The sequence below is a fragment of the Lutra lutra genome, chromosome 5, assembly GCF_902655055.1.
Source record: "Lutra lutra chromosome 5, mLutLut1.2, whole genome shotgun sequence".
Taxonomy (NCBI): Eukaryota; Metazoa; Chordata; class Mammalia; order Carnivora; family Mustelidae; genus Lutra; species Lutra lutra.
Genome location: NC_062282.1, coordinates 31,478,660 through 31,502,230, shown reverse-complemented (window position 1 = coordinate 31,502,230; position 23,571 = coordinate 31,478,660). Strand labels below are relative to the sequence as shown.

The window sequence follows — 23,571 nt, the reverse complement described above, 5'->3', positions numbered from 1 at the left end:
CTTGTTTTACACGCAAAGAGAAGTGTCAGACTAAATGAATGTGAAAACGGTATGTAAGCGAGGGGAGAACATACTTAAACGTCATGAAAAATCAATTCCTTATTTACATATTAGGACATTTATAGCATGTTTTCCGGCAAGGTTCCATCAACACGGTATATTTTATTTTTACATTAACCACAGATCTGTGTCAGGCCCATTTCTTTTATTCTGACTTCAAGGTGGAGGAATCAGATATGAGTGTATAATTGATACTGCAGGACTGTAATGTCAGACCGGAATCTGTTGCTGGCGGATTATGCAAAGGGCAAAAATGGTGGTTACAGGGGGTACGGCCAAGTGAAGATAAAACAATATTATAGAGGAAGGCAGGAGGCTGAGGTTCTTATGTCTGCTCTTCTGTTAATTAAACGTAGGTTTGGTCACGTCACTTCATTTTTCAGAGCGTCAGGTTCCTTCCTGCAAAATAAGAAGATTAAAACAGACTTCTGAGATTGTCTCAGTTCTCACAATCTACTCTTCTTTTGCTCTAGCAGAACTCACATTTTAGTGGAAGACACAGTCAAGAAAACTGATGATTATAAAATAGGGAAAATAGAGTGTTAGAGACATACCTAAGAAATACAAGTAATATGGATTAGAAAATTGGGGACCACACTATTTACAATAATAAGAATAAAATTTTCGGGTGCCTGGTTGGCTCAGTCGGTTAAGGATCCAACTCTTGATTTTGGCTCATGTAGTGATTTCAGGGTCGGAAGATTGAGCCCCGCATCAGGCTCTGTGCTGGGTACAGAGCCTGCTTAAGTTTTTCTCCCTCTCTCTCTCTCTCTCCCACCCCCCTACTTGTTCTCTGTCTCTCAAATAAACAAATCTTAAAAAAAAAAAAGAAGAAGAATATTTCATGAAGAAGATTTCAATGTTTTAGAAATTCTCTCTTTAAAAAAGAATATAATGCTACTGGACTAATATAAAATGCTGTGGCTATAAAATATTAAAAGAGAATTGGAGCCACTTTAGCAGCACAGTCAGTTAAGCATCTGCCTTCAGCTCAGGTCATGATCTCAGAGTCCTGGGATCGAGCCCTGTGTCAGGCTCCTTGTTCAGTGGGGAATCTGTTTCTCCCTCTCCCTCTGCCCCTCTTCCCCACTCCTGCTCTCTCTCTCTCTCTTTCTCTCTTTCTCAAATAAATAAATAAATAAAATCTTTTAAAAAGAGAGAGAGAGAGAATTGAATTTAACGTAATAATGGTTCTGTACGACTTCTGGAATGCTACTGTTAGTTGGTTGGTTGTTTTTCATAAATCTATCTGTGGAATGAAGCAGTAATGTATAGCCTAAAAACTACCCCATGGGAAATGTCAAAAGCAAACAGTAACATGGTTTTGAAAACTTTATGTAGTACTGACCCTCACTTGATTCTTATCAGGTTTGCTTTGTTTTGTTTCTTGCCTTGTTTCTGTTATGATAAGGTACAATGTTTCTTCCTCTTTACATAAAACATCCTGACAACTTTGAACTGCAAGGTTCTTTCTCTTTTGTATAACTGTTCAATATATGTATTTCTCTTCCCAATAGCTACATAGTTCATATGCTAATTTAATTTGTTTATTTTTTTTTCCCCTAGCCACAGTCAGAGTGGAAGTGGAGGTAAGCCACACACTTTTATCAGCAGTTTCTTCGAGTCTTGATCATTTTTGTCTATATTAATGATGAGATGCTTTTGTTTGCAAATAATGAGGAAGATCTTAATATGGGTACCACTGGACTGGGAGCTAATGATGTGAGTTCCATCCCTGCCCACTGAGTGACCCTAAACAAGTCACTTCTTCTGAGCTTGTTGCCGGTCATAGGGTGATGCTATTTCCAGTGTCCCCCGGCGCAAACTTGATTTATGCCAATTGTCTGAACACAATTACATCCCCCTTCAATTTTAGAAGTATCCTTATTTGGATAATTTATATGGTTGGCTTAACATGACTCCTAAAGACTCCTCATATTCTCATCACTAAAATAAAGATATTTTATTAATAACTTCTAGTGACAAAATTCTCATCCTAAAAGTCACATTTCAAGTTCTTTGTACATATTTCTGAACAGAGGAGGTACTCAGTAAACTTTTTTAAATAAATATTTGTCAAATAGCCAGGATCCTGAGGGTTAACAATAAAGGGTTTAGCTCTTAAAATATCACCTTGATTAAATGAATCAGAGATATTACCAAATTTCAAAAATTCACCTTTCATTCTGTTTTTCTTCACTTATATTTTATCAGTATTTTTCTGAATGTCCCCTCATTATTAATTAAATTTTTATCACCTTCTCCCTCTTTTCCACAGTATTTAACTCTATTCCTATTCAGTTTTACTTTTTCTCATATTCTCCCACATTCCTTTTATCTCCAATGCACAGTGCCCTTTATCTTCCTTCATATATTTATTAAATTTCACCTCTAAGAATTCCTTTATAAATAATCCACAAAACAATTTGCCTACTACCTATGTGAGAGTGGGAAAATAAAGTTATTTTTTAAATTAAATGGTTGATAAGGAACAGGAATTTTTCTGGAGTTAAAGAAGGCAGATTTATCATCAAATTTTGAGTGATGGTTACATGGCCAAATTATAAAATTAACAGAAGATCTTTCCCCCCACCATCCAAATGAAGGGATGTTCCCACCTCCCCCAGATGATGATATTTATGATGGGATTGAAGAGGAAGATGCCGATGATGGGTAAGAGTAATCAGTGATCTACTTTCTTGAAATTTTTTTACATGCTGAAATTTAGTGTTGATTTCTGGTTAGGATAAAAAGCAAAAAAATGTGCTCCTTATTACAACCATCAATAATGATTTGAAAGTTTAATTAATAGCAGAAGTAAGTCAGAAAGTGTAATTGCACCACACTCCAGGTGAAGTAGTAGATTATTTGGAAGAACCTCAACAACTTTGTCAAAGGAAGTAAAATGAAAAAGAATGATCTGTTAGAGATTTTTTTTTTCAAACTTTTCCCAATCACTTGTTTATCAATCAATAATCTCTGGAGAGTTTATCAGTTGCATGGCTATCTCCTGTATAATAATCATACTTATAGGCAATCCAAATAAAAGGAAACCATCTGCTATTTGTGGCAAAACCAGTATTGAGGGGGGAAGGGGTAAGAGCTGTCACTTAATTTTAAAGACAAAATAATGCAAAATTGATATTTAATAAAACTTAATTTTAACTTAGCTTGCTATTCTAAAGCCAAGAGAAATTGCACTAAATAAAAAAAAGTAACTTGCCTACTACTTAACTAGTAGCGGCAGCATTCAAAGACCATGGCACCATCTTGTGGAATACAATGAGTCACTTGCTGCCTGAATGATCAATGCAGTATAATTATGAAAAACTGAATGTCCCCCCAACGTCTTCACATTCCACTGATGATTCCATTCTGATCCGTGCCTGCATGCTCCTAAGCTCCACACTACAGGTTGAAGACAAGAGTAATTCGTGGTCCTGGGGGATTTTGAAGATGTTAAAGGGAAAAGATGACAGAAAGAAAAGTATACGAGAGAAACCTAAAGTCCCTGAGTCAGACAATAATGAAGGTTCATCGTAAGAGTCAACCAAACAAATTCAGTGCACAATAACTACACTAATGTGGATTTAATCAAATGCTACTAATATTTTATAACGAATAACCAAATTCCAACAGGCTTAAGTCACTTCAGTGTTATTTTCCATTAGTCCTCTTAGCCTCTTTAACGGTATCATCCTTTACTCACGCATTTACAAAAGAGGAACAGAAAGTATCCAAAAATTGTCATATGCTTCAAAGATATATATTGCCTTCCCTATAAACACGCACAGATAACACACATGTATGCACACACACACACACACACCTTTACATACTCATAACACACTGCATTTCATAGAGCTTTTTTTTTAATTGCAGCATCATTCATACCTAAAAGGTCACTATTCCAATGCCACATTTTATTATGTAATATTTTATAGTGACTCTCCTTCAAAATACACAATCTCTTTCAAAAATTAGTTTGCCAGAAATAAAGGACGCAATTGGAATGTCTCCTCTCTAAATACAGTATGTAAAGTCTTTGTAGCTCCATAGAGTCTCCATACTTCACTAAAGCCTTTATCAAATATTAGTTGCACATGGACTTCCTCATTTTAAGCTTTTCTGCGAGACCTAAAACCAGCCCTTAGTCAACAAGACACTCGAAATTGTAAGTAAACATAACAAACCCTCTTTTTTTAAAAACAATTCTTCTCTTGATGCAGCATTTCAAATGCAGACCTTACTTAGAAACAAAGGCAGGATTATTTTTGCTGCTTCAATTGCACACCTCCTAATTTTAATTTTCAATCATTTGAACTAATGACCTTTCACACCTTATTGTAACTGTGCACCATTCCTCTAGTGATGTGTGTTTGTGTGTGTGTTTAAAGTTCAGGAAGTAATAAAAGCAAAGGTCTTTTTCTGTTGCAACTAAATACCACAAAATCCTGATTTCAGATCACTTCTATTAATAAGCTCTCCCTGTCTGGTTTCACCGGATATTCCTGTCTTACTCACCATTCTCCTGTTAGGGAAAACAGGGTCATACGAAGAATCCTATGACCTTTGTTCATTTCAGCCCTCTATTTCTACTCCTTTAGGCAAATAAAATTTTCGACCTGAGCTATGCCGCAATGATTCTAAAACATTGAGCCCATTGAATTTACTCTGATGGGATAATATGCCCAAACTTCATAGAACAAATCTGAAAATATTGGTCAAATGGCTATGGGCAAAACCAACCATTGAATGCCTTGACTTTGGGCTTTTTGGGCCACCATTAGAGTTCAAAACAAAACAAAACAAAAACAAAAACTTGTGAAATTCCAAATTGATGGACAGAAACTGAGATTCAGTGGAGAAATGGAGATGAGAAAGGAATGACCACCAGCAGATTAATTAGCCTTCAGAAGCCTTCAGGTTGTTGCTTGTTCACACGTCTCCTAAATAAAAGGGCTCAATTCCTGTTTTTATATTGGTCTGATTATAATGTGTTCTCATTTCTTTCCAGTTTCCCTTCTCCTCCTAAACAATTGAGTAAGTAATAAAAACTAATTACATATTTTACATCTCATTTCTTGCAGATGGGGTAGTAGGAAAGCATTGGATATAGTCATGGTATCTAGAGGAAAGCCCTGACTCTGAAAATATTAACCTGTGTAAACTTGTCAAGCAACCTCTCCTGAGGGGGAGGAATGGGGGACACAGTTTCTCAACAGTTAAATAGTGAGAAGAGGAAAATTTTTAATATTGGGGGTTTTTAAAGATTTTATGTATTCATTTGCCAGAGAGAGAGAGAGAGAGAGTACATGCAGGGGGAGCAGCACACAGAAGGAGAAGCGGGCTCCGTGGTGAGCAAGGACCCTCCCCCAACGCAGAACTCCATCCCAGGACCCTGGGATCATGACCTTAGGGGAAAACAGACGCTTAATGAACTGAGCCACCCAGTGTCCCTAATATTGATGGTTTTTAAACAGTTCACCCCATGGAGAAAGGAGTGAAAGGACAAAGGAACTATGGAGAAAGGAACAAGTGGGCAGGGATAGACACTGATATTTCTCATGTCTCCTCTACTCCAATTCAGTCAAGCCTAATATATTGGGCTTCTGCATAAGGATTTCTAAAATTGTATCAGATTGTATGACACCAAGGCCCTTCTAAATCTAAATTTCTTTTATTTTTTTAAATGTATAATTTATATTGTATTTGGAAATTTTTCCACTGTTAAATGTAAAACAGTTTCTTCTTCATACCATTTTGATCAGCTTATTTTTTTTTATCCCTGCTGAGACAGACCTTTCAAAGATTCTTCTTAAATTGACTTTGAACAAAATAAAATGTCTCACAAGAATATTCAGGGGCATTCAAAAAGTTTGAATTTATAAATAAATTGAAAGAGAAAAATGAAACAGACAGATAATCTATTCTTCCAGACTGTTTATCATTTTCAGTTATCAGTTTGAAAATACGTAAGGCACTAATTCAAATTGATTAATAACTGATGAAGAGTTTATATCTTAATCTATAATTTTCAAAAAGTATTCAAGAAATTTAGTTCCACAAGGGGTAGGTATAAAGTGAAACAAATGTGATCAGTTAAGTTAAAAAAAAAAAAAAATGTGGTTGTTTGTTTTAATTTTCTTTTATTTTCAAGTGTCTTTTATGTACATATGTATGAAAGAGTAATTTTTCCCATTCTAGAAACCAATGATATGATATATTTTTTTTAATATTAATGATGGGTTCTTCACATAGCTATGAAATTAATTACATGAGTTGGGGGGAGAATGTACATACACTGACTCACATGTATGTAATATAAATATACACATACATATGTACTCTCTCTATATTTATACAGAGAGAGAGAGAGAGATTCTTTTTTTTTTTTTTAAAGATTTTATTTATTTATTTGAGAGAGAGACAGTGAGAGAGAGCATGAGCGAGGAGAAGGTCAGAGGGAGAAGCAGACTCCCCATGGAGCTGGGAGCCCGATGTGGGACTCGATCCCTGGACTCCGGGATCATGACCTGAGCCCAAGGCAGTCGTCCAACCAACTGAGCCACCCAGGCGTCCCAAGAGAGAGAGATTCTTAAAGGAAATTAAATCCTTGCCTCTAGCAGAGAGCATTTAAACTTTCTATGATAATCATTCCTTAAAACATTTGTACTCTCTTCAACTCATTTCAGCCTAATTTGTAGTGGAGCAACTTAACAGGTGCAGAGAGGAAGCAATTCTCCTGACTTTATTAACAAGAGGTCTAGATGGAAGAAAAGTGTCTACGGGTTGGGAAAGCCATTGTACCGCTTAAAGGCATAGCCACTTTTCCACCAACACTGATTCTCAGTACCTGCTGGGACCAGACATGTCTTACTACTAGAAATATTCTTCTCATTTTAAGGTGGTACCATATCTAATATTACTGTAAGTTAAAAATTAATGAGAGACAGATCAGTGAATAAAAGAGAATGATAGGTAAACAGACATAGACATAGAAAGGCACAGACATATAAATAAAATAATGTATATTACCAGAACATCCCAAATCCCCTACGAATCAATCTCTACTGCCTATTGCCAATGGCCGGTAATGCTGATTTTTTTGTCAGCTATCTACTAATCCTGCCACTCATTCCATGTGTGGATCTTCAGATAATCTCAGTCACTAGTTTAGGAGATTTTTTCCTGATAATGTTAGTTACAATCATGACCACTGGCTTTTTTGAGGGAAATTTAGCAGAAGCATCCAGGCAGAGAAAACCTCTCCCCTTAAAGGAGCAGACAATGCTTCCGGAAGAAATGTACAGAGACCCAAAGAAAACTGATTTTGTTGTCCTTGAAACAATTTTTATATTAAAAATATCATCAGATGCTCATATCAAAATTCAAACTAAAAGTTTTCAACATTTGATATTTTGCTTTTTGTTAGACGTGGGAGATGAAGTTTACGATGACGTGGATGCGTCGGATTTCCCTGCTCCACCACCAGAGCTGATGTAAGTCAAATGTTCCCATTTTGAGGTAAAATCCGACTGCTAGTAGAACTTTTTTTTAACCGCAGCGTCGTATCTAAAAGCTCACAATCCAATGCCACATTTTACTATATAATATTTTATAGTGGCCACGCTTCAAAACACACATTCTCTTTTAAAAATCAGTTTGCCAGAATTAAAGGACACAATTTGGAATGTCTTTTCCCTAAATACAGTACTTAAAGTCTTGGAAACTCAATAGAGTCTCCATACTTCACTAAAGTCTTTATAAAATGTTAATTCCTCATAGAATTCCTCATTTTAAACTCTTCTGTGAGACCTAAAACCAACACTCAGTTAACAAGACACTCAACATTGTAAGTACATGCAACAAATCCAAACAAGAAAATTCAAATAGAATAAACCCCCAAAGGTTTGTGCATATTATGTTCGATCCTGTTCAGTCTGTCGTCTCTCTGATCCGAGCTCTAAAGTTTCAGCTGGGCTTGTGGGTGGAAAGCCTTGATCCTGATCTCCCCCCTCCTCCACATTCTCCCCTCCTTTGCCAGTCTCCCTCCTCCTCCCCCTCTCTGGGGCGTTCAGTTCCTTGTCCTCTAATTATTCTCTGCCCGGTGACTCACTGATGTGATCATTCATTTATTCGTTCATATACTCATTCACTGGGAAAATATTTGAGAGACTGATCACAACTGACCTCACTGATTCATCTCCTCCCTTTATTTTTACCCTTTTGCCTAAAGCTTTTTTTGTCTTGAATTCACTTCTTAGTTTATATCTCAGCTTTCACCTACCTTCTTCAAATCTCTTCTGTCCTCCACAAGATTTTTTTCCTTTTATGAAAAAAAAGATGATTTTTGTTTTGAAAGGACTTTATTATGTCTCTTTTTCACAAAAGCATCAGATTCTCAGTTTCTATTCAAATTAAAAAAAAAAACGTTAAGAATGAATAGTGACATTCTTCAGCTCACCTAGGCTTTCGATTTAATTTCAGGCTAAAACTGTATGAAAACCTGTTAAGATCAGTTAGTACAAAAGGAGTACTTTTTGAAACCTCTTTTAAAATAGAAAATAACAGGGTAAGATGCTTCTTTTATATTCCAATAAGCATGTGAGATGAGCTTCCATACAGTGTATGAAAGCAAGAATACTGTAGCTTTCTCAGGAAAAAAGGTAAATAAAAAGACCTTGAGCTTGGTTAGTTAAAGGAAGAAAGTGACATAGATGAGAGATAATATGCAGTGTCTTCTGAGCAATACTACAAAAATGCATGCGTGCTTATCTACTTAGTATTTACTTTTTACCAACACTGTTAATTTTACTGAACAAGAGAAAATATCAAGATCAAAGAAACCAAAGGGGGAATATGCTATCATTTCTATGTGAAGACCGAGTTCTATAGACACAACAAACAAGAAAAATAAAAAGAGAATCATTCTCCTTTTTTCTGAAAGGAAAACCTAATCTTCAGTTAATATGTTAGGTTTGAAAATTCCTCTCCATTGGGGAGTCACTTCTATCCCTGACATTTTTTAATGCATTTTTCTGTGTTTTCTATTACTGTAGAAATGTCACCCTATTACACACTGGATAATGTTATCTGGAAACCCAGTTACACACTGGATCTTTTCTTCAAGTCGAATAAACCCCAACTGATTAAACTTTATGTGATATGTACCGTTTTCTTTGCTGCTGCTTATTTTCAGAGCTTAAGACTATTTTATGTTCTCTAATGTAATATTCTATTTTTAACTAAAACTAAATTTCAATAAGTTATTTTCTAAGAGAGCTCTTGGGCCATTTTTAACATGCACATATATCCTGATAGTTCCAAAGCGCTAATTAGGGACAGCAAATCCACCAGTGCCCAGAGCACCGTGACACGAGAGGTACTGAGGAGGGCTGCAGAAACTAAGGCAGGACATTTAACAGTAAATGAATTAATTCTAAGATTCAAGCCTTAGGAATCAAATATTTTGAATATATCAGTCACAAACAGAACTTTACTGTAGGTAATCTAGAGAAAAATGAACATCTGTGTTTAGAACTTTTCATATTCACAAAAATTCTGATTTTTAAAATTCTCTTCTTCAGAGTCATCCAGCCTTTCCCTATGAATCCATGTTCAACCCTAGCAAATGTTCCTCAAAATTGGTTGCAAATTAGTATTATCTGTGGAGCCTTAAAATATATATATGTCGGTATCTAGGCCCCACTCAATCTAATTAATTAGAGTGTATTTAATTTAATTAGAATTTCTAGGAATTAGACAAAGTACTTTTTAAAAACTTCCCAGGTGATCTTATATATGGCCAGGCTGAGGAATTACTATCGTAGGCTTATTCTTATGACAATTGGCATTAGCCCAGTTCGTGTCTAGGAGAGAAAGTGCTACCCTGGCTTCATTTAAGTAGATGTGAAAACCTGACATATAGATAAACTTCTCAAGCCATAAAAATCAATTTAAAAAAAAATGTTCTCTTTCGAAAATTCTTTTCTATGATATTGGCTAAGCCACTTAATTATCTAGGAAGGTTTGAAAACTGCAGAGAGGTTGACAACAGGTGGGTTGAATCATATGAAACCTCTGATATGTAACCTTGTTCACACTGTACCTGAGTAATTTTACATGCCTCAGCATAGTAAATAATCACTTATTCCATTTTAACTCATAATCTGTATTCTTTTGAAGAATCTCTTCTGTGTTACAAAATATTGTCACTTATTAGAGGGAATGTACTAGATTTCTAAGAAAAGACATTAATTAAAAACAAAATTTAACAAAATTGTAATTTTAGGGATGAAGTCTCGATTGTATGCTGTTTTCTTTAAACTAAACTAAATGCTGTTTTATGTGTCTTCTGTCATCTCAGTCAAGGAACCAAGGCTAAGGCAGAAGAAAAAGACCCCAAGAAGTTAAAAAAGCAGGAAAAAGAAGAGAAAGACTTCAGGAAAAAATTTAAAGTATGTCATATTTAAATATCAGACAAAGTTCAAAGTGCTAATGAAAAAAAAAAACGATTTTTAAGTACCAAAATGCACATATTGAAAGTGTAATTATCTGTATCGGTTATCCATCCTAACTCCTTTATTTTCTTTTTTTTTTTTTTAAAGATTTTATTTATTTGACAGAGAGATCACAAGCAGGCAGAGAGGCAGGCAGAGAGAGAGGAGGAAGCAGGCTCCCTGATGAGCAGAGAGCCCGATGTGGGGCTCGATCCCAGGACTCTGAGATCATGACCTGAGCTGAAGGCAGCGGCTTAACCCACTGAGCCACCCAGGCGCCCCTAACTCCTTTATTTTCTATATAATTTTCTTTACATTTGAATTTATTCCTTTAACAAATTAAGCAAGCTCTCTTGCATGCACAATATATATACTGCAATAATCATTTAAACTTAGCTGTTCTTTGAACTTTAATAGTAAAATAATCTAAAAATAGAATGGATTTAAAAATATATATGTATATGTACCAATACAAATACATACACTGAAAAATTATTCAGCTATGGAAAAGAAGAAAATCTTGCCACTTGTGACAACATGAGTGGTCCCTGAGGGCATTATGCTAAGTGAAGTAAGTCAAATTGAGGAAGACGAATATTCTATAATATCACCTATATGTGGAATCTTAAAAAGCCAAGCTCACAGAAGCAAAGTAAAATGAGAGTTACCAGAGGCTGGGGTGGGGGACATGTAGATGTTGGTCAAAGGTACAAACTTTCAGTTATAAGATGAATAAGCTTTAGGGGTCTAATGTACAGCATGGTCATTATGGTTAGCAATACTCTAATTAATATATACTTGAAAGTCGTAAAGAGAGTAAATCTTAAATGTTCTCACCACAAAAAAGAAGTGGAAATTATGTGAGGTGTTGGAGGTGTTAGCTAAAGATTTGATGGTAATCATTTTGTAATATATGGGTATATCAAATCAACACATGGACACCTTAAATTTTAAAAACATTTTTAATTTTTAAAATTGTGATTGTAGAGGTGCCTGGGTGGCTCAGTGGGTTGAGTCTCTGCCTTTGGCTCGGGTCGTGATCTCAGGGTCCTGGGATTGAGCCCTGCTTCAGGCTCTCTGCTCAGCAGGGAGACTGCTTCCCTCCCTTCTCTCTGCCTACTTGTGATCTCTGTCTTCAAATAAAATAAAATCTTAAAAAAAAAATTGTGATTGTATTAGGTTGGTGAGATTATGAGTGGTTTTGCCCTCAAAAATTTTTCTTTAATGTTTTTACATTTTTTCTTAAAACAAGGAACTATTCATGGAGCAAAGGCTTTCTTAGTAAATCTGTCACTAAGGGAATTCGTTTAATAGTACACATCAATCAATCATATAAATGTTTTTCTTTATTTTTCTAGTATGATGGTGAAATTAGAGTCCTGTATTCGACCAAAGTTGCACCTTCCTTTACTTCCAAAAGGTGGGGCACCAGAGACCTGCAGGTGAAGCCTGGTGAATCTCTTGAAGTTATACAAAACACTGATGATACAAAAGTTCTCTGCAGAAATGAAGAAGGAAAATGTAAGTCACTGCTTCCTTTTCATCATCGAACATGTTTCCCCGATCACCCCTGTTTTATTAACCTTGTTTTATCTATGCTTTATGAATTGTGGCATACATTAAGAAACTAGAGATCGTGCTTCGTGGAAATCAATGTTATTTTATTTGAATCCCTTTTCATCTCCCACCTGCTGTATTTGGCACTGTGGTGCCAAGTTCATGCCAAATTTGTACTTCTCAAAATGCCAATCCACAGACCACCAGCATCAGAAAACCCTTTGTGTATTAAAATCACAGTTGCCTGAACCCGCCCTGAGCATGCTGAGCCATGAGTTCTGGGGAGCCAGACAGAATCTGTGACCCTCACTTCTTCTCTGGCTTATTCTCGGGTACACCAGAGGGAGAAGCAGTGTGCTGAAGGAGTGAGTGGCTCTTTTCGGGTCTGGTTTTGAGATTATATAGCACATGGCACATCTAGAATTTCCAGTCTTCCTACCTTGCAGGCTGACTTGTTTTCAGTTCGTACTTGGATACGCTTCATACACCGTAGTCTTCCTAATGAGTATAAGAGAGTCTCCTGTCTTCTTTGACTTTGTGGGCTATTGAAACAGACAGAGGGACATCTTTTCCCTTTTGAAAAGGAAGGTTATTTCACTTAAAGACCAGGGAAGTGTGATTCAAAATTATGCTTCCTCTATTTATTTTTTAATTTAATTTAATTCCAATTTAATTCCAGTGTTGTTAATGTGCAGTGTTATATTAGTTCCAGGTGTAAAATATAGGGAGTCACCACTCACTACACCCCCACAGCCCCCGGGACTCACCCCAAGTGCATGCCTTCGTACCACGTCATATTCCACGGGTTTACAAGAGAGTCCCTGTCTCTTTGACTTTATCAGCTATTAAAACCCACAGATGGAAATGTTCTTGTCAGGTTTTAAAAGGAAGCTTATTTTACTTAAAGTCCAAGGAACAGCCATTCAAAATTACGTGTCCTTTATTTAAAAGCAAAGACTCGGTGTGGCTGCCCCCCTATCAGCTTGGTTAGTCTGTGTGGAAAACATGAACTCTGAGTCGAATTTTAATGACAGGAAGGTGACTCAGGGACAGGAACTGAAATGGGAGTTTTAAGAATAAAACCGGTGACTCAAGGTTGGGGAAATGGATCTAAAGTTATCATGGAGGAGGTGTGGTTGGCTTTTAAAAGGAGAAAATGAAATGTGGGTACAAAGGATAAAAGACATGAGTGGTGTAGTATTAAGGCTCAAAGGTCACGGTAGCTAATGTGTAAACAGTGCTCCAGCAGACAAAGAAAGCCCCCGTTCAGACTAGCATATGTGAGATGTACCCCCAAGGAATAGCTTTACATGCAGAAAAACTCCATGCATTAAAAGGTCATCAAAAATATTAAAAAGTTTAAAAATTCAAAAAGTTTTAAATAGGTTATGATTAATATACCAGATTGAATATTTACACAAGGACTATGATAATAATGTGAGGAAATTCTCATGGCACGATAGTAAGAGAAATAAGAAGCCTGCTTCATGTGGGATAGGATTTATAGCCCTGGTAAAAAAAAAAATTATACAAATAAAAGAAACTAAGGGACACCGCTGATAGTGGCTGATTGAGGTGATGATCCTAAATGAATCTGTTTTCTTTCCTCTGGTTTCCAAATTATATCACATTTCGGACAAGAGAGAATTGTCCGAGGACTTGCCCTGTGGCCCTTTCTCTGGGGCACAAGCTTCAGACCGATCTTGCCATGCTGTCCTGAGAGTCTTATCTTTTGCAACCAATCCCGTGTAAAGTCATGCCTCACAACTCCAACATGCACACCCATCGCTTGGGGATCTTGTCCAAAGTGCCGATTCTCATTCAGCGGGTCTGAGGTGAGGTATAACATTCTGCATTTTCCCAAGCTGCCAGGGAATGGATACTGCTGGCGCAATGAACATACTCTTGCGTAACAAGGGTACAAATGGCTTCACCAACAAACTGTATGGATATAGATGAGCAGGAAGAAGCAGCTCCAGAAACGGAAATGTGGAGGAGACTTATCTTTCTAGAAGCCAGAGAATTTTAAGCATGAGACAAACAGGAACTACTCAGGGATGATTCCGTAATGTGCTATCATTTCCTACTTGGACATCAGTAATTCTGAATACTGTTATGAATACTGGAGGGCTCCTGCCCTCTTAGAATTTATCATCTGTTAACTGAGAAGGGCAAACGTGTATAATGCTGATAGGTCACAAGCAAAGGCTCCACGTAACTTCTATCATTTTTTTGTGGTGCAACACCAATGCACTTTAGAATTCCTAAGCTCACAGATAACTAATTCAAGTCATAGGTGGTTTGGGGACCATCTCAAACAGAATGGAAACCTGATGATTCTATCAGCAGTGCTTGTGTAACTGTTGTTTTTTATTTAAAGACTGTCTTTGGACTGGGCTTTGTCTCAGCTTCTGCATTTAGGGAGTGATTCTGGGAATCTTATGAGCAAGTAGAAAAGGAGACAGGAAAGGAAAGGCAGTCAACAAAGCCTTGTTATTGAAAAAGTTGCCACTTAGGTTATTGCAACTTATACCAGCTGAGAACTCAGAGTGGCAGTGTTATCACATCCAATGAGAAACAAATTGAGGTATTGTTACACCAACTCCTGTCCATGCGGAGTTGAAGCCTACTCCCTACTTCGGGATACTGAGCAAGGTGATGAAGAGCTCTGGAAGCCAGAGAAAATTGATAAAAAAAAAAAAAATTGATTAAAAAAAAAAATTGTAGGGGCGTCTGGGTGGCTCAGTGGGTTAAAGCCTCTGCCTTCGGCTCAGGTCATGATCCCAGGGTCCTGGGATCAAGCCCCATGTCGGGCTCTCTGCTCGGCGGGGAGCCTGCTTCCCTTCCTCTCTCTGCCTACTTGTGTTCTCTGTCTGTCAAATAAATTAAAATCTTAAAAAAAAAAATTGCAAGTGTTGTCCTTTGGAAGTTGGGTGAACCAAAAGGCACTGACATGTATGGGAAGACGACCTAGAGCATCTGCTGTTGCCTTTCATGTTGAGCTTTATTCCAAAATGTAATTATCATATCTACTTTATTTCACTTTTATTTTGCCAAATATGCTGCTTTTCTTAATTTTTCTAAACCTCCTGCTTATTCCTTTCTTGAACTGGACCCTTGGCATTTTTAATTTCCCTAATCTCTAATCCATTACTCAGGTGACTTCAATAGGATTTGGGAGGATTGTTATGTGGATTTAACCCTCTCGAATCTAGATTTTTGCAATAGCCCTTCAAATGATATGTCTACCTTATCTTTGTTCTCAGCCAATCCACCTGCCACACTGTTACTCAACTATTATTTTTTAAAAACACAAATATTATCTCTAGGCTATGATATAAAACCCTATAGATTTAGCCTCAAACCCATCAACTATCCTATCGGCAACCACCACTCCAAAATATATACTACTGACTTGTCATTCCCTGAGTAAATTATGCTATTTCATCCTTCTATGCTGTTTTATTCTACTTCTAATGCCCATAATTGTCTAGTAAAAAAACAATCCAGTTGTCATCTAAAATTAGAAACACACCCACTCCCTACTCCCCAGTCACCCATCACAATTTATCTCTCTGGCCACACCATGCTACTGCTTTTGTCCTTCTAATTGTCCTTCTAATTGTCCTTCCTGTTTTATTAATCTGTTATTCATATTAGACCCTTAGCTGGAGAGTAAATTCACTGAAATGTTCTCAACATTGTACTGCCAGTCCTCCCGCAGTACCTGGCACCTTGTTCAGGGCTTACTGAATTGAATGTAACAATTTGGAGATTGCAGTTGGAGAACCAGATGAAAGTCTGACATATAGGCACGCATAAGAAGAAGTCTGCAGAGGAGTTTAACTTATTAGGAGACAGAAGTTCTCTGTCTTGGTCTTAGTGATGTGGTTTGCTTGTTGTGTATCATGTAGGAGCCTTTAAATCTTTTGGTTCCTTATTTCTACATCTGTCTAGCTGTAAAGGCATTTGCAATCCAACACCATCATAACCTTAACATCTTCCTTACTTTCCATTCATTAATCCATCAAAGAAAAGAAAGCATAGTTTATAAACTTAATTTGGAATGGTAGAAATTAGAGGAGAAAGTATTAACAACAATCTCTTCCCATTATGGAGTTGAGTACAAGCCACCCTTGCAAGCATTATCACATTTGATCAATTATCCCACTGGCTTGTGGAAACACATATCAAAGAGGCATTGAAATCTTAAGTATGTATTTCTGGCACATTCCCAAATGTTTAGAATTTCTCTTTAATATTTGAGCGTATTCCACAACTCAATGTCTCACAAGCTATATGTTTCCCCACCTCCTATAGGAAAATTTCTACAAAAAGTGTGGAAGGAGACATGAACTGAATTATTTATGGTTAAAATGTTCTTCATTTTCTTTGGGCATCAAGGAAAGGGAATTTCAAATATAGTTTGGATTTTCTCAAATCCAATTAATCATTTCTTTGCTTAAATAATTCTGTTTTCAATTTTAAAAGAGCAGATGCTCACTGAAGAAAATTTTCTAAATTCAGAAACTTAAAAGTCCCTGGATTCGAAGCCCTAAAAATCAGGAGAAAGGAACAGAGAGAAAGAAGACAAGGAGAGAGAACATTTTTATAACACTAGGCTAATAATTTATATTTAGTTTCATACACTGTGTTTTATTTTTTTCTTTCTGTAATATTATGAGCATGTCCCTTTGATGTCGGGCATTGTTCCACTTGATTGGGTAAGTCTGTGCAACATGATATTATTGTTTTTAACTGCATGAGGCCAAATTGAGTAAACTGAACTTCATTTCTGGACTTAGCTCACAACAAATGAAATAATAAAGAAATAACAAAAGTTGTCATTTTTATTAAGAAATTTGAAAATATTACAACAAAGATATGTTCAACTTTTCCAAAGATGATTTTGTGTTTCCTTCATAATTTTGTATTCATGACACCCTTCTTAAAGGTCAGTCAGGGGCGCCTGGGTGGCTCAGTGGGTTAAGCCGCTGCCTTCGGCTCGGGTCATGATCTCAGGGTCCTGGGATCGAGTCCCACATCGGGCTCTCTGCTCAGCGGGAGGCCTGCTTCCCTCTCTCTCTCTCTCTCTCTGCCTTCCTCTCCGTCTACTTGTGATCTCTCTCTGTCAAATAAATAAATAAAATCTTTAAAAAAAAAAAAAAAGGTCAGTCAGTACTGAGAACTGGCACACGTGAGGGATGGGTGTTACTTTCTTAATTAGCTCTATCCCACCACATATTTAAAAACACTTGTTTCAAGCTACTTTGTTCTGCTGTATGAATATGAAGTTTCCAAATAATCATTTCATATTAGGTGTGAGAATCCCTTGTGAGTCAGCACCCACAGTAAACGTGGTGCCCATTCTACATAGCATGGAGCCACGATGACTTTTTTGCTTATTTCATTGTATTTTTCATTAATACTCCTTATGATGGATGTACATGGAACACTGAAGCAAAGAGATCATTTTTCTACTGCAAAAAATGTTATTTCTAGGAACTATAAGGGAGAGATCATATAAAATATAAAAATTCATAGTGGGTCACTTTTTTCAACACTGTCATGAATTAATCATGCTTTTAATCGAATGAAGTTTTAGAGATTTTTAAATGTACTAGACAGTGAAACCCATGCTGTATTAAAAGTCATTAATCCTGGGGCACCTGGGTAGCTCAGTGGGTTAAGCCTCTGCCTTTGGCTCAGGTCATAATCTCAGGGTCCTGGGATGGAGCCCCATTTCAGGCTCTCTGCTCAGCATGGAGCCTGCTTCCCCCTCTCTCTTTGCCTACCTCTCTGCCTATCTGTGATCTCTCTCTGTGTCAAATATAAATCTTTTTTTAAAAAGTCATTAATCCTGTAAAAATGCTATATAATAATAATTTTATAGCTAATGAGTCCCAAATTATCTAATCATTTCAGGAAATTAAAATAAAGCAGTACAGTACCATCCCACACTCCATCTCCTTGATACATTTTTCTTAAACAATATTCATAATCATTCATATTTATGTAGCTCACACACAGAAGCAACAGCCACAGCAGAGCATTCAATGAAAAGAAAAGCCATTCCTTAGAGCTCTGGAACAACCAAGACATAGGAGGAAATGTAATAGGGGTTTGAGAACCTAAAATATATTTTTTGTAATTAATTTTGTGAAGACAGGCTATTAAGCTGTTTATCATAGTTATTAACTTCAGTCATGTAAAGGACTATTTAAAAAAGTAAAGGACTCTTTAAAAAAGAACAAAACAGGAATATATTTGATACTGTAGTAAGTCCAGTCTCTGGCAATAGCTTTAATTTTGTATATATTTCTCTAATTTTGTATCTTCTAATATTAGTTCAGAGACATTCCAAAGCCTGAACAGCTCACAGAGATTTCCTTCACTGTCAAAAGCTTCAGCTCCTCCATGTCATTACTTTTAAATTAACTTAAACATGAATATCTCATGGGAACACTTATTATTGTATTCTTTTATTTTCCAATTTGTTTTAAGAAAAAAAATTATAGAAAAAAAAAGTAACAAAAGTAGAGCCACCATTTTTAACTAATGGAAACAAAAAGTTTGGACTATTACTGTCTATAGAAAAATGTTCACATTTTATTTTAGCTCCAAACACCAGGGCGGGTAAAGATGGATTTCAGTTATTGGGACCATGACATGAAATTCACAGTTTGTTCTGAAAACTTGTTATCTGCATAGATTTTTCTCTTTTGAGAGACACACATAGAATTGAATTTTTTAGAGACGAGCTTATCCCCCTTTAAAAATTATGTTAAATTATGATATATACCCTAAATTTTTTGAAGTCTGTTAACATGAAATGTTAAAAGAACTGTAATGTCAAAGGCAACCAAGGATATTAACTTTAGATGTTCTTACACCAATAATTTTTGCTACTTTTGCTTTAACTGAAATAAAAAGGAAGGTATAACAAGGTCTAACTTCTCAGAATCTGAGAAAAATATTACATTTTTGTGCTTTTATCATTTTGACACATGCTTCATTATTTCCATACTACAGGAATTCAGCGATAACTTTCAGTTTCCTTTTCCAAATAGGATTCTAATAAAATTTTCATTAAAAAGGGGTGAATTTCTTGATAAAATATTTCAATGGAGGGTTTTTTTTTTTCACTCTGGAATATTTCAAGGGAAAGTTCATTTTCTTAAGTTTCAATCTAGAGTTTCATTTGTATGATCCCACTTTTTGAAAAAAATGTTTTTGCATGTTAAATCAATGGCAGTATGGCATCATTATGTTTATGTTAATATCACCTGTATTACTCTTTGCTGTGTTTATAATTTTTTACACATTTACCCTAATAAAAATTAGATCTAAAGTGGACCAAGCCCAATAGATTGGCTCTGAAAGAATTTAGAGGCTGTATTGACAAGGCAATGAAAGCTACTAATCGCAAGCATATAGTAGAGTTTAGGTGCTAACACAAAACTAATAATTCCAAAGACTAGTAATATTAATTAAATGTCAACAGAAATTTTCTCAAAAAAAAAAAAACCAAAACAGTCTGGGGGCGCCTGGGTGGCTCAGTGGGTTAAGCCTCTGCCTTAGGTTCAGGTCATGATCTCAGGGTACTGGGATCAAGCCCCGCATCGGGCTCTCTGCTCAGCAGGGAGCCTGCTTCCCCCTCTCTCTCTGCCTACTTGTGATCTCTCTTTTTCTCTGTCAAATAAATAAATAAAATCTTAAAAAAAAAAAGTCTGTATCTTTTCTTAGGATTGTGTTGCATAATAGGGGCAAAGATAAGGTGCTTTAAAAAGAACTTTGCTTTTTTTGCATAAAGTATGGTCTACTTCCTATTTAACAGGGGAATCACTAGAATGTCTGCTGTGTGTTCTTCTAATAATGATTTGTATCATGAAAGATGAAAATGCATGTGTCGACACTCTGTCAAATGACAAAAGCAGTATGGAAGACCTTCCAGGCTGAACTTGAGAACTATTTTGAGACCATTTAGAATGCATACTCCCCCAAGTAATTGCAAGATTGCTGATCTGCAAGGGGAGTTGAACAATTTCGACTCTATTCAATATATAACATTTTAAAACTTAAGGCTTTGATCTGATGGTATTTGAAATACCTACATACAAACTATTTTTCTATTTAGAGAAACTATAAATTCTCCCTAGGACAGGGTCACATTGGTAATACCATGAAGAAATAGAGTAGAATTTGGAAAAGGCCTGTGCTACTACATGCAGTAGCTTGGAGAAGAAGATAAATTGTTTATCTTTAAGGGGAAAGCTCGTAAATGGAGGAAAAGAGACTTGTAGGAGAGAGAAAAAAAATTAGAGAGAAAAGGAGAAGAAAGGAAGGGGAGAAAAGTGGACATGAATAAGAAAAATAGGTCGTATTTGGAAATAGAATTATTCAGTATGCTATGTCACATTATATCAAAGCACATTACATTAGATATTCGATTCTATTTCACTTTCTTAAAAGAAACAGTAAAGATTATTCAAATCTGTACTATTAATAAAATTTACTTTCTTTTTTTTTTCATAGATGGTTATGTCCTTCGGAGTTACTTGGTGGACAAGTAAGTTCATTTTCTTCTACTACTAATAAAGAGTATTATGTAGTTCTTTAAGAAAGATTCCCAATATCATCTAAATAATATAATCTACTAAACTGTCATAAATAAATTTTAAAACAATATGCTATACTAATATCAGTATGGTACTACCCATCATAAAGTTAAGGTTTTCATAAAGTGTCACTCTTTTAAATAAACAAGAACTCTTCTCATTCGTGAGTATACAGTTCATAGTCATAAACATTCATTTGAGACAGACTTAGCAAACATTGGAGACAGGGGAAAACCACTAACACTTTCATTAAAATTTTGCCTTTCACTTACTGATAAATACGGTTGGTTGAATTGAATAAATCAGGGACCGATTAATGTCTACCCAGTAGGTGCTAATGTCACTTGTTAGTAATTTGACCCCAACTGAGAGCTTTTCTTTATTAGGCATAGTAGAGTATTAAGTTGCCTTTTTGGTAGCATGCCAGAATAAAGATTGTCATCAATGATTCTCCTATTCTTATGAATAAGACGTTGTCACAGTCTGGTACTAGTGTTCTATGAGAGTTCCCCTCAAACGTTATAAGATTCTGTTCCAAGTATATCAGTGCAAGAAGTGAACTCCATTATCAGGTGCATATGCCAACATAAAGACTTACAGAATTCTGCATAATAAAAAAATCAAGGAAGATTCACAAACTGTATCCATGAACAACCTGACACCCATCAGAAAGAGACAAATCAATGCTAATGCTTTGTCAGAAAACTAGTAAAGTGTGAAAAGAAAAATAATTAGAATACATTTCTTTTTCTCAGAGCATTAATCACAATGGTAGGCAAGCACTTCTCTATTTTATGAAAGATACTAATTTCAAGGAACGACTATGTGACAAGTAATCTTCATCAGTGATTATCAGAGGATGATGAAGAGAGAAGTTAGAGAGTATAGTCTAAGTAGTTATTGGTTCACCATCTCTTGAAGTGATTACTTAACAAGTGTTTATTGAATAGATGATAGGAAAATCTGTCCTCTTTGCATTCGTATCAGATTTCCATTAGCTAAGGATTCCCTTAATCTCAGAGAAAGGATCCAAACAAAAGACAGAGGAAACCTACAGCGTCTGCCATAGTTGGCAGCAACTTGGAGGGCTTGCTGCTGTTTCCATGATAAAAGCAAAGATAGTACAGCGACCAAAAGTGAGTCTGGTCAAGGTGACAGTCACCTTACATTTCTGAACTTTGAAACTGTGTTCTACATTTCAAGGCTATATTCACATTTATAATACTTCCTATTTTAATTACTTGTATATCATTCTCTCCTCCATTAGATTATAAGCTTCTTGAAATCAAAGCTTGCATTTTACCCATGTTTATATCTCTTCGTACATAGGAAGGACTTATTAAGTGTATAGAACAGAATATTTTACAAAGATTCGGGACCAAGTACAACCAAAATGTGTAAAAGTAGCCAGAACTATTATTATGCATCAGCCTATAACCATAAATATTTTTAGAATTATATAACATAAGAATCACCATACTAACCATATCTTGGCTACTCATTTTTGAAACTAATATTTATGTATTTGATAATTAATATTTATAAATTATTAGAAATGCAAAAATGATGCACTCATTTCCTAGGTCAAAATTATTCTATTTCTTTTTTTTTAATATTATTCTATTTCATTTGATATTTGAAGTTCAAGTGAAAGTATAAATCTGATATTAACAAATACAAAGAATCCATTAGGGGAGCCCCTGGCTGGCTCAGTCGGGGGAGCGTGTGGCTTTTGATCTCTGGGTCCTGAGTTCAAGCTCCATGTGAGCTGTAGAGATTACTTAAAAAAAAAAAAAAAGACTCCATTAGGACCCCAAGTGGAGTATTGTGCCATGATTTTTTAGTTTGTTCAGTTCAATAAGCACTTCTTATAATGCAGAGCTCTGTGTTAGGCTCACGGTTGGATCTAAAAATGAATAAAGCATGGTATGTGATCTTAAGGCATGTTTCCCCTATCCCATATGTCTATGATATGAAATAAGTTGTGGGTTTTTTGGTTATTTTTAGAATAGAACAGAGAATTAAGTTAAATGAATGAAAGATGATGTAGATGAATACAAAATTTCTTCCCACTTAAAAATTCACATTTAACTTCTCACCTTTAAATGTTTAATTGTGTCATATAAAATCATATTACTAACTTTTTAATCTAGAGATTGCCTTAATGTTAAGAACATATTTTCTTTAAAAAAATTTTTTCTACATTTACAGTGATGGAGAGATCTACGATGACATTGCTGATGGTAAGTCCCACATGGCACCCACCACTGAGAACAATAACAGTGAATTTACTTTTCTTACAAATACTAAAAATAGCTTGCTGGGTTAATTAGAGCTTTTCAATCTGATCAGAATTTGAATCACTTGAAAATGTTAGGAAAGGTAAATGCTCTGGTATAATTTAAGAAATTATTTTTGCACACAACTGGAAATCAAGGAAGAATCTTATTTATTTTCTTTGAAAACAAAAGTACAAAATAATGTGAACTTTTCATTATACCATTAATCTTAATACAAATAACTTTCATCCTCAAAAATATGTATACTTGACCAATTAGTACGTCAAGTATACATATTTTAATTTGTAACCTATAATACTCACTAGTATTCTTTTAACATCACATATTTATAAATTACAATCTAAAAAATTAATCTCAACTGAAGTGACGCATAGAGTTACTCATGTGGCTTTTTAGTTTCCTTTTAAACTTACAATTCTTACTGATATTTGACAACTTCAATCTCATTTAGAAAACTACCAAAAAATACATTTAATTAAGTGCCAGATAAAATAATTCTGAGTCTCATTTTGATAAAAAAATAAATCTGTCCAG

The 23,571-nt window shown here is 35.6% G+C and overlaps 1 protein-coding gene across 3 annotated transcripts in view; it reads left to right on the top strand.

Annotated features, from left to right (window-relative positions):
- FYB1 (FYN binding protein 1) overlaps window positions 1–23,571 on the top strand; it is a 155,255-nt gene that overhangs the window by 129,743 nt on the left and 1,941 nt on the right. For 2 of the 3 annotated variants that reach the window (XM_047730836.1, XM_047730835.1), the window contains exons 10-18: window positions 1,627–1,649; window positions 2,667–2,733; window positions 3,462–3,599; window positions 5,078–5,103; window positions 7,496–7,562; window positions 10,430–10,520; window positions 11,921–12,083; window positions 20,655–20,688; window positions 22,949–22,980. In XM_047730836.1, coding sequence (XP_047586792.1) covers window positions 1,627–1,649; window positions 2,667–2,733; window positions 3,462–3,599; window positions 5,078–5,103; window positions 7,496–7,562; window positions 10,430–10,520; window positions 11,921–12,083; window positions 20,655–20,688; window positions 22,949–22,980 — 641 coding nt within the window. The remainder of the gene's footprint in view (window positions 1–1,626; window positions 1,650–2,666; window positions 2,734–3,461; window positions 3,600–5,077; window positions 5,104–7,495; window positions 7,563–10,429; window positions 10,521–11,920; window positions 12,084–20,654; window positions 20,689–22,948; window positions 22,981–23,571) is intronic. The other variant, XM_047730838.1, reaches the window with a different exon arrangement.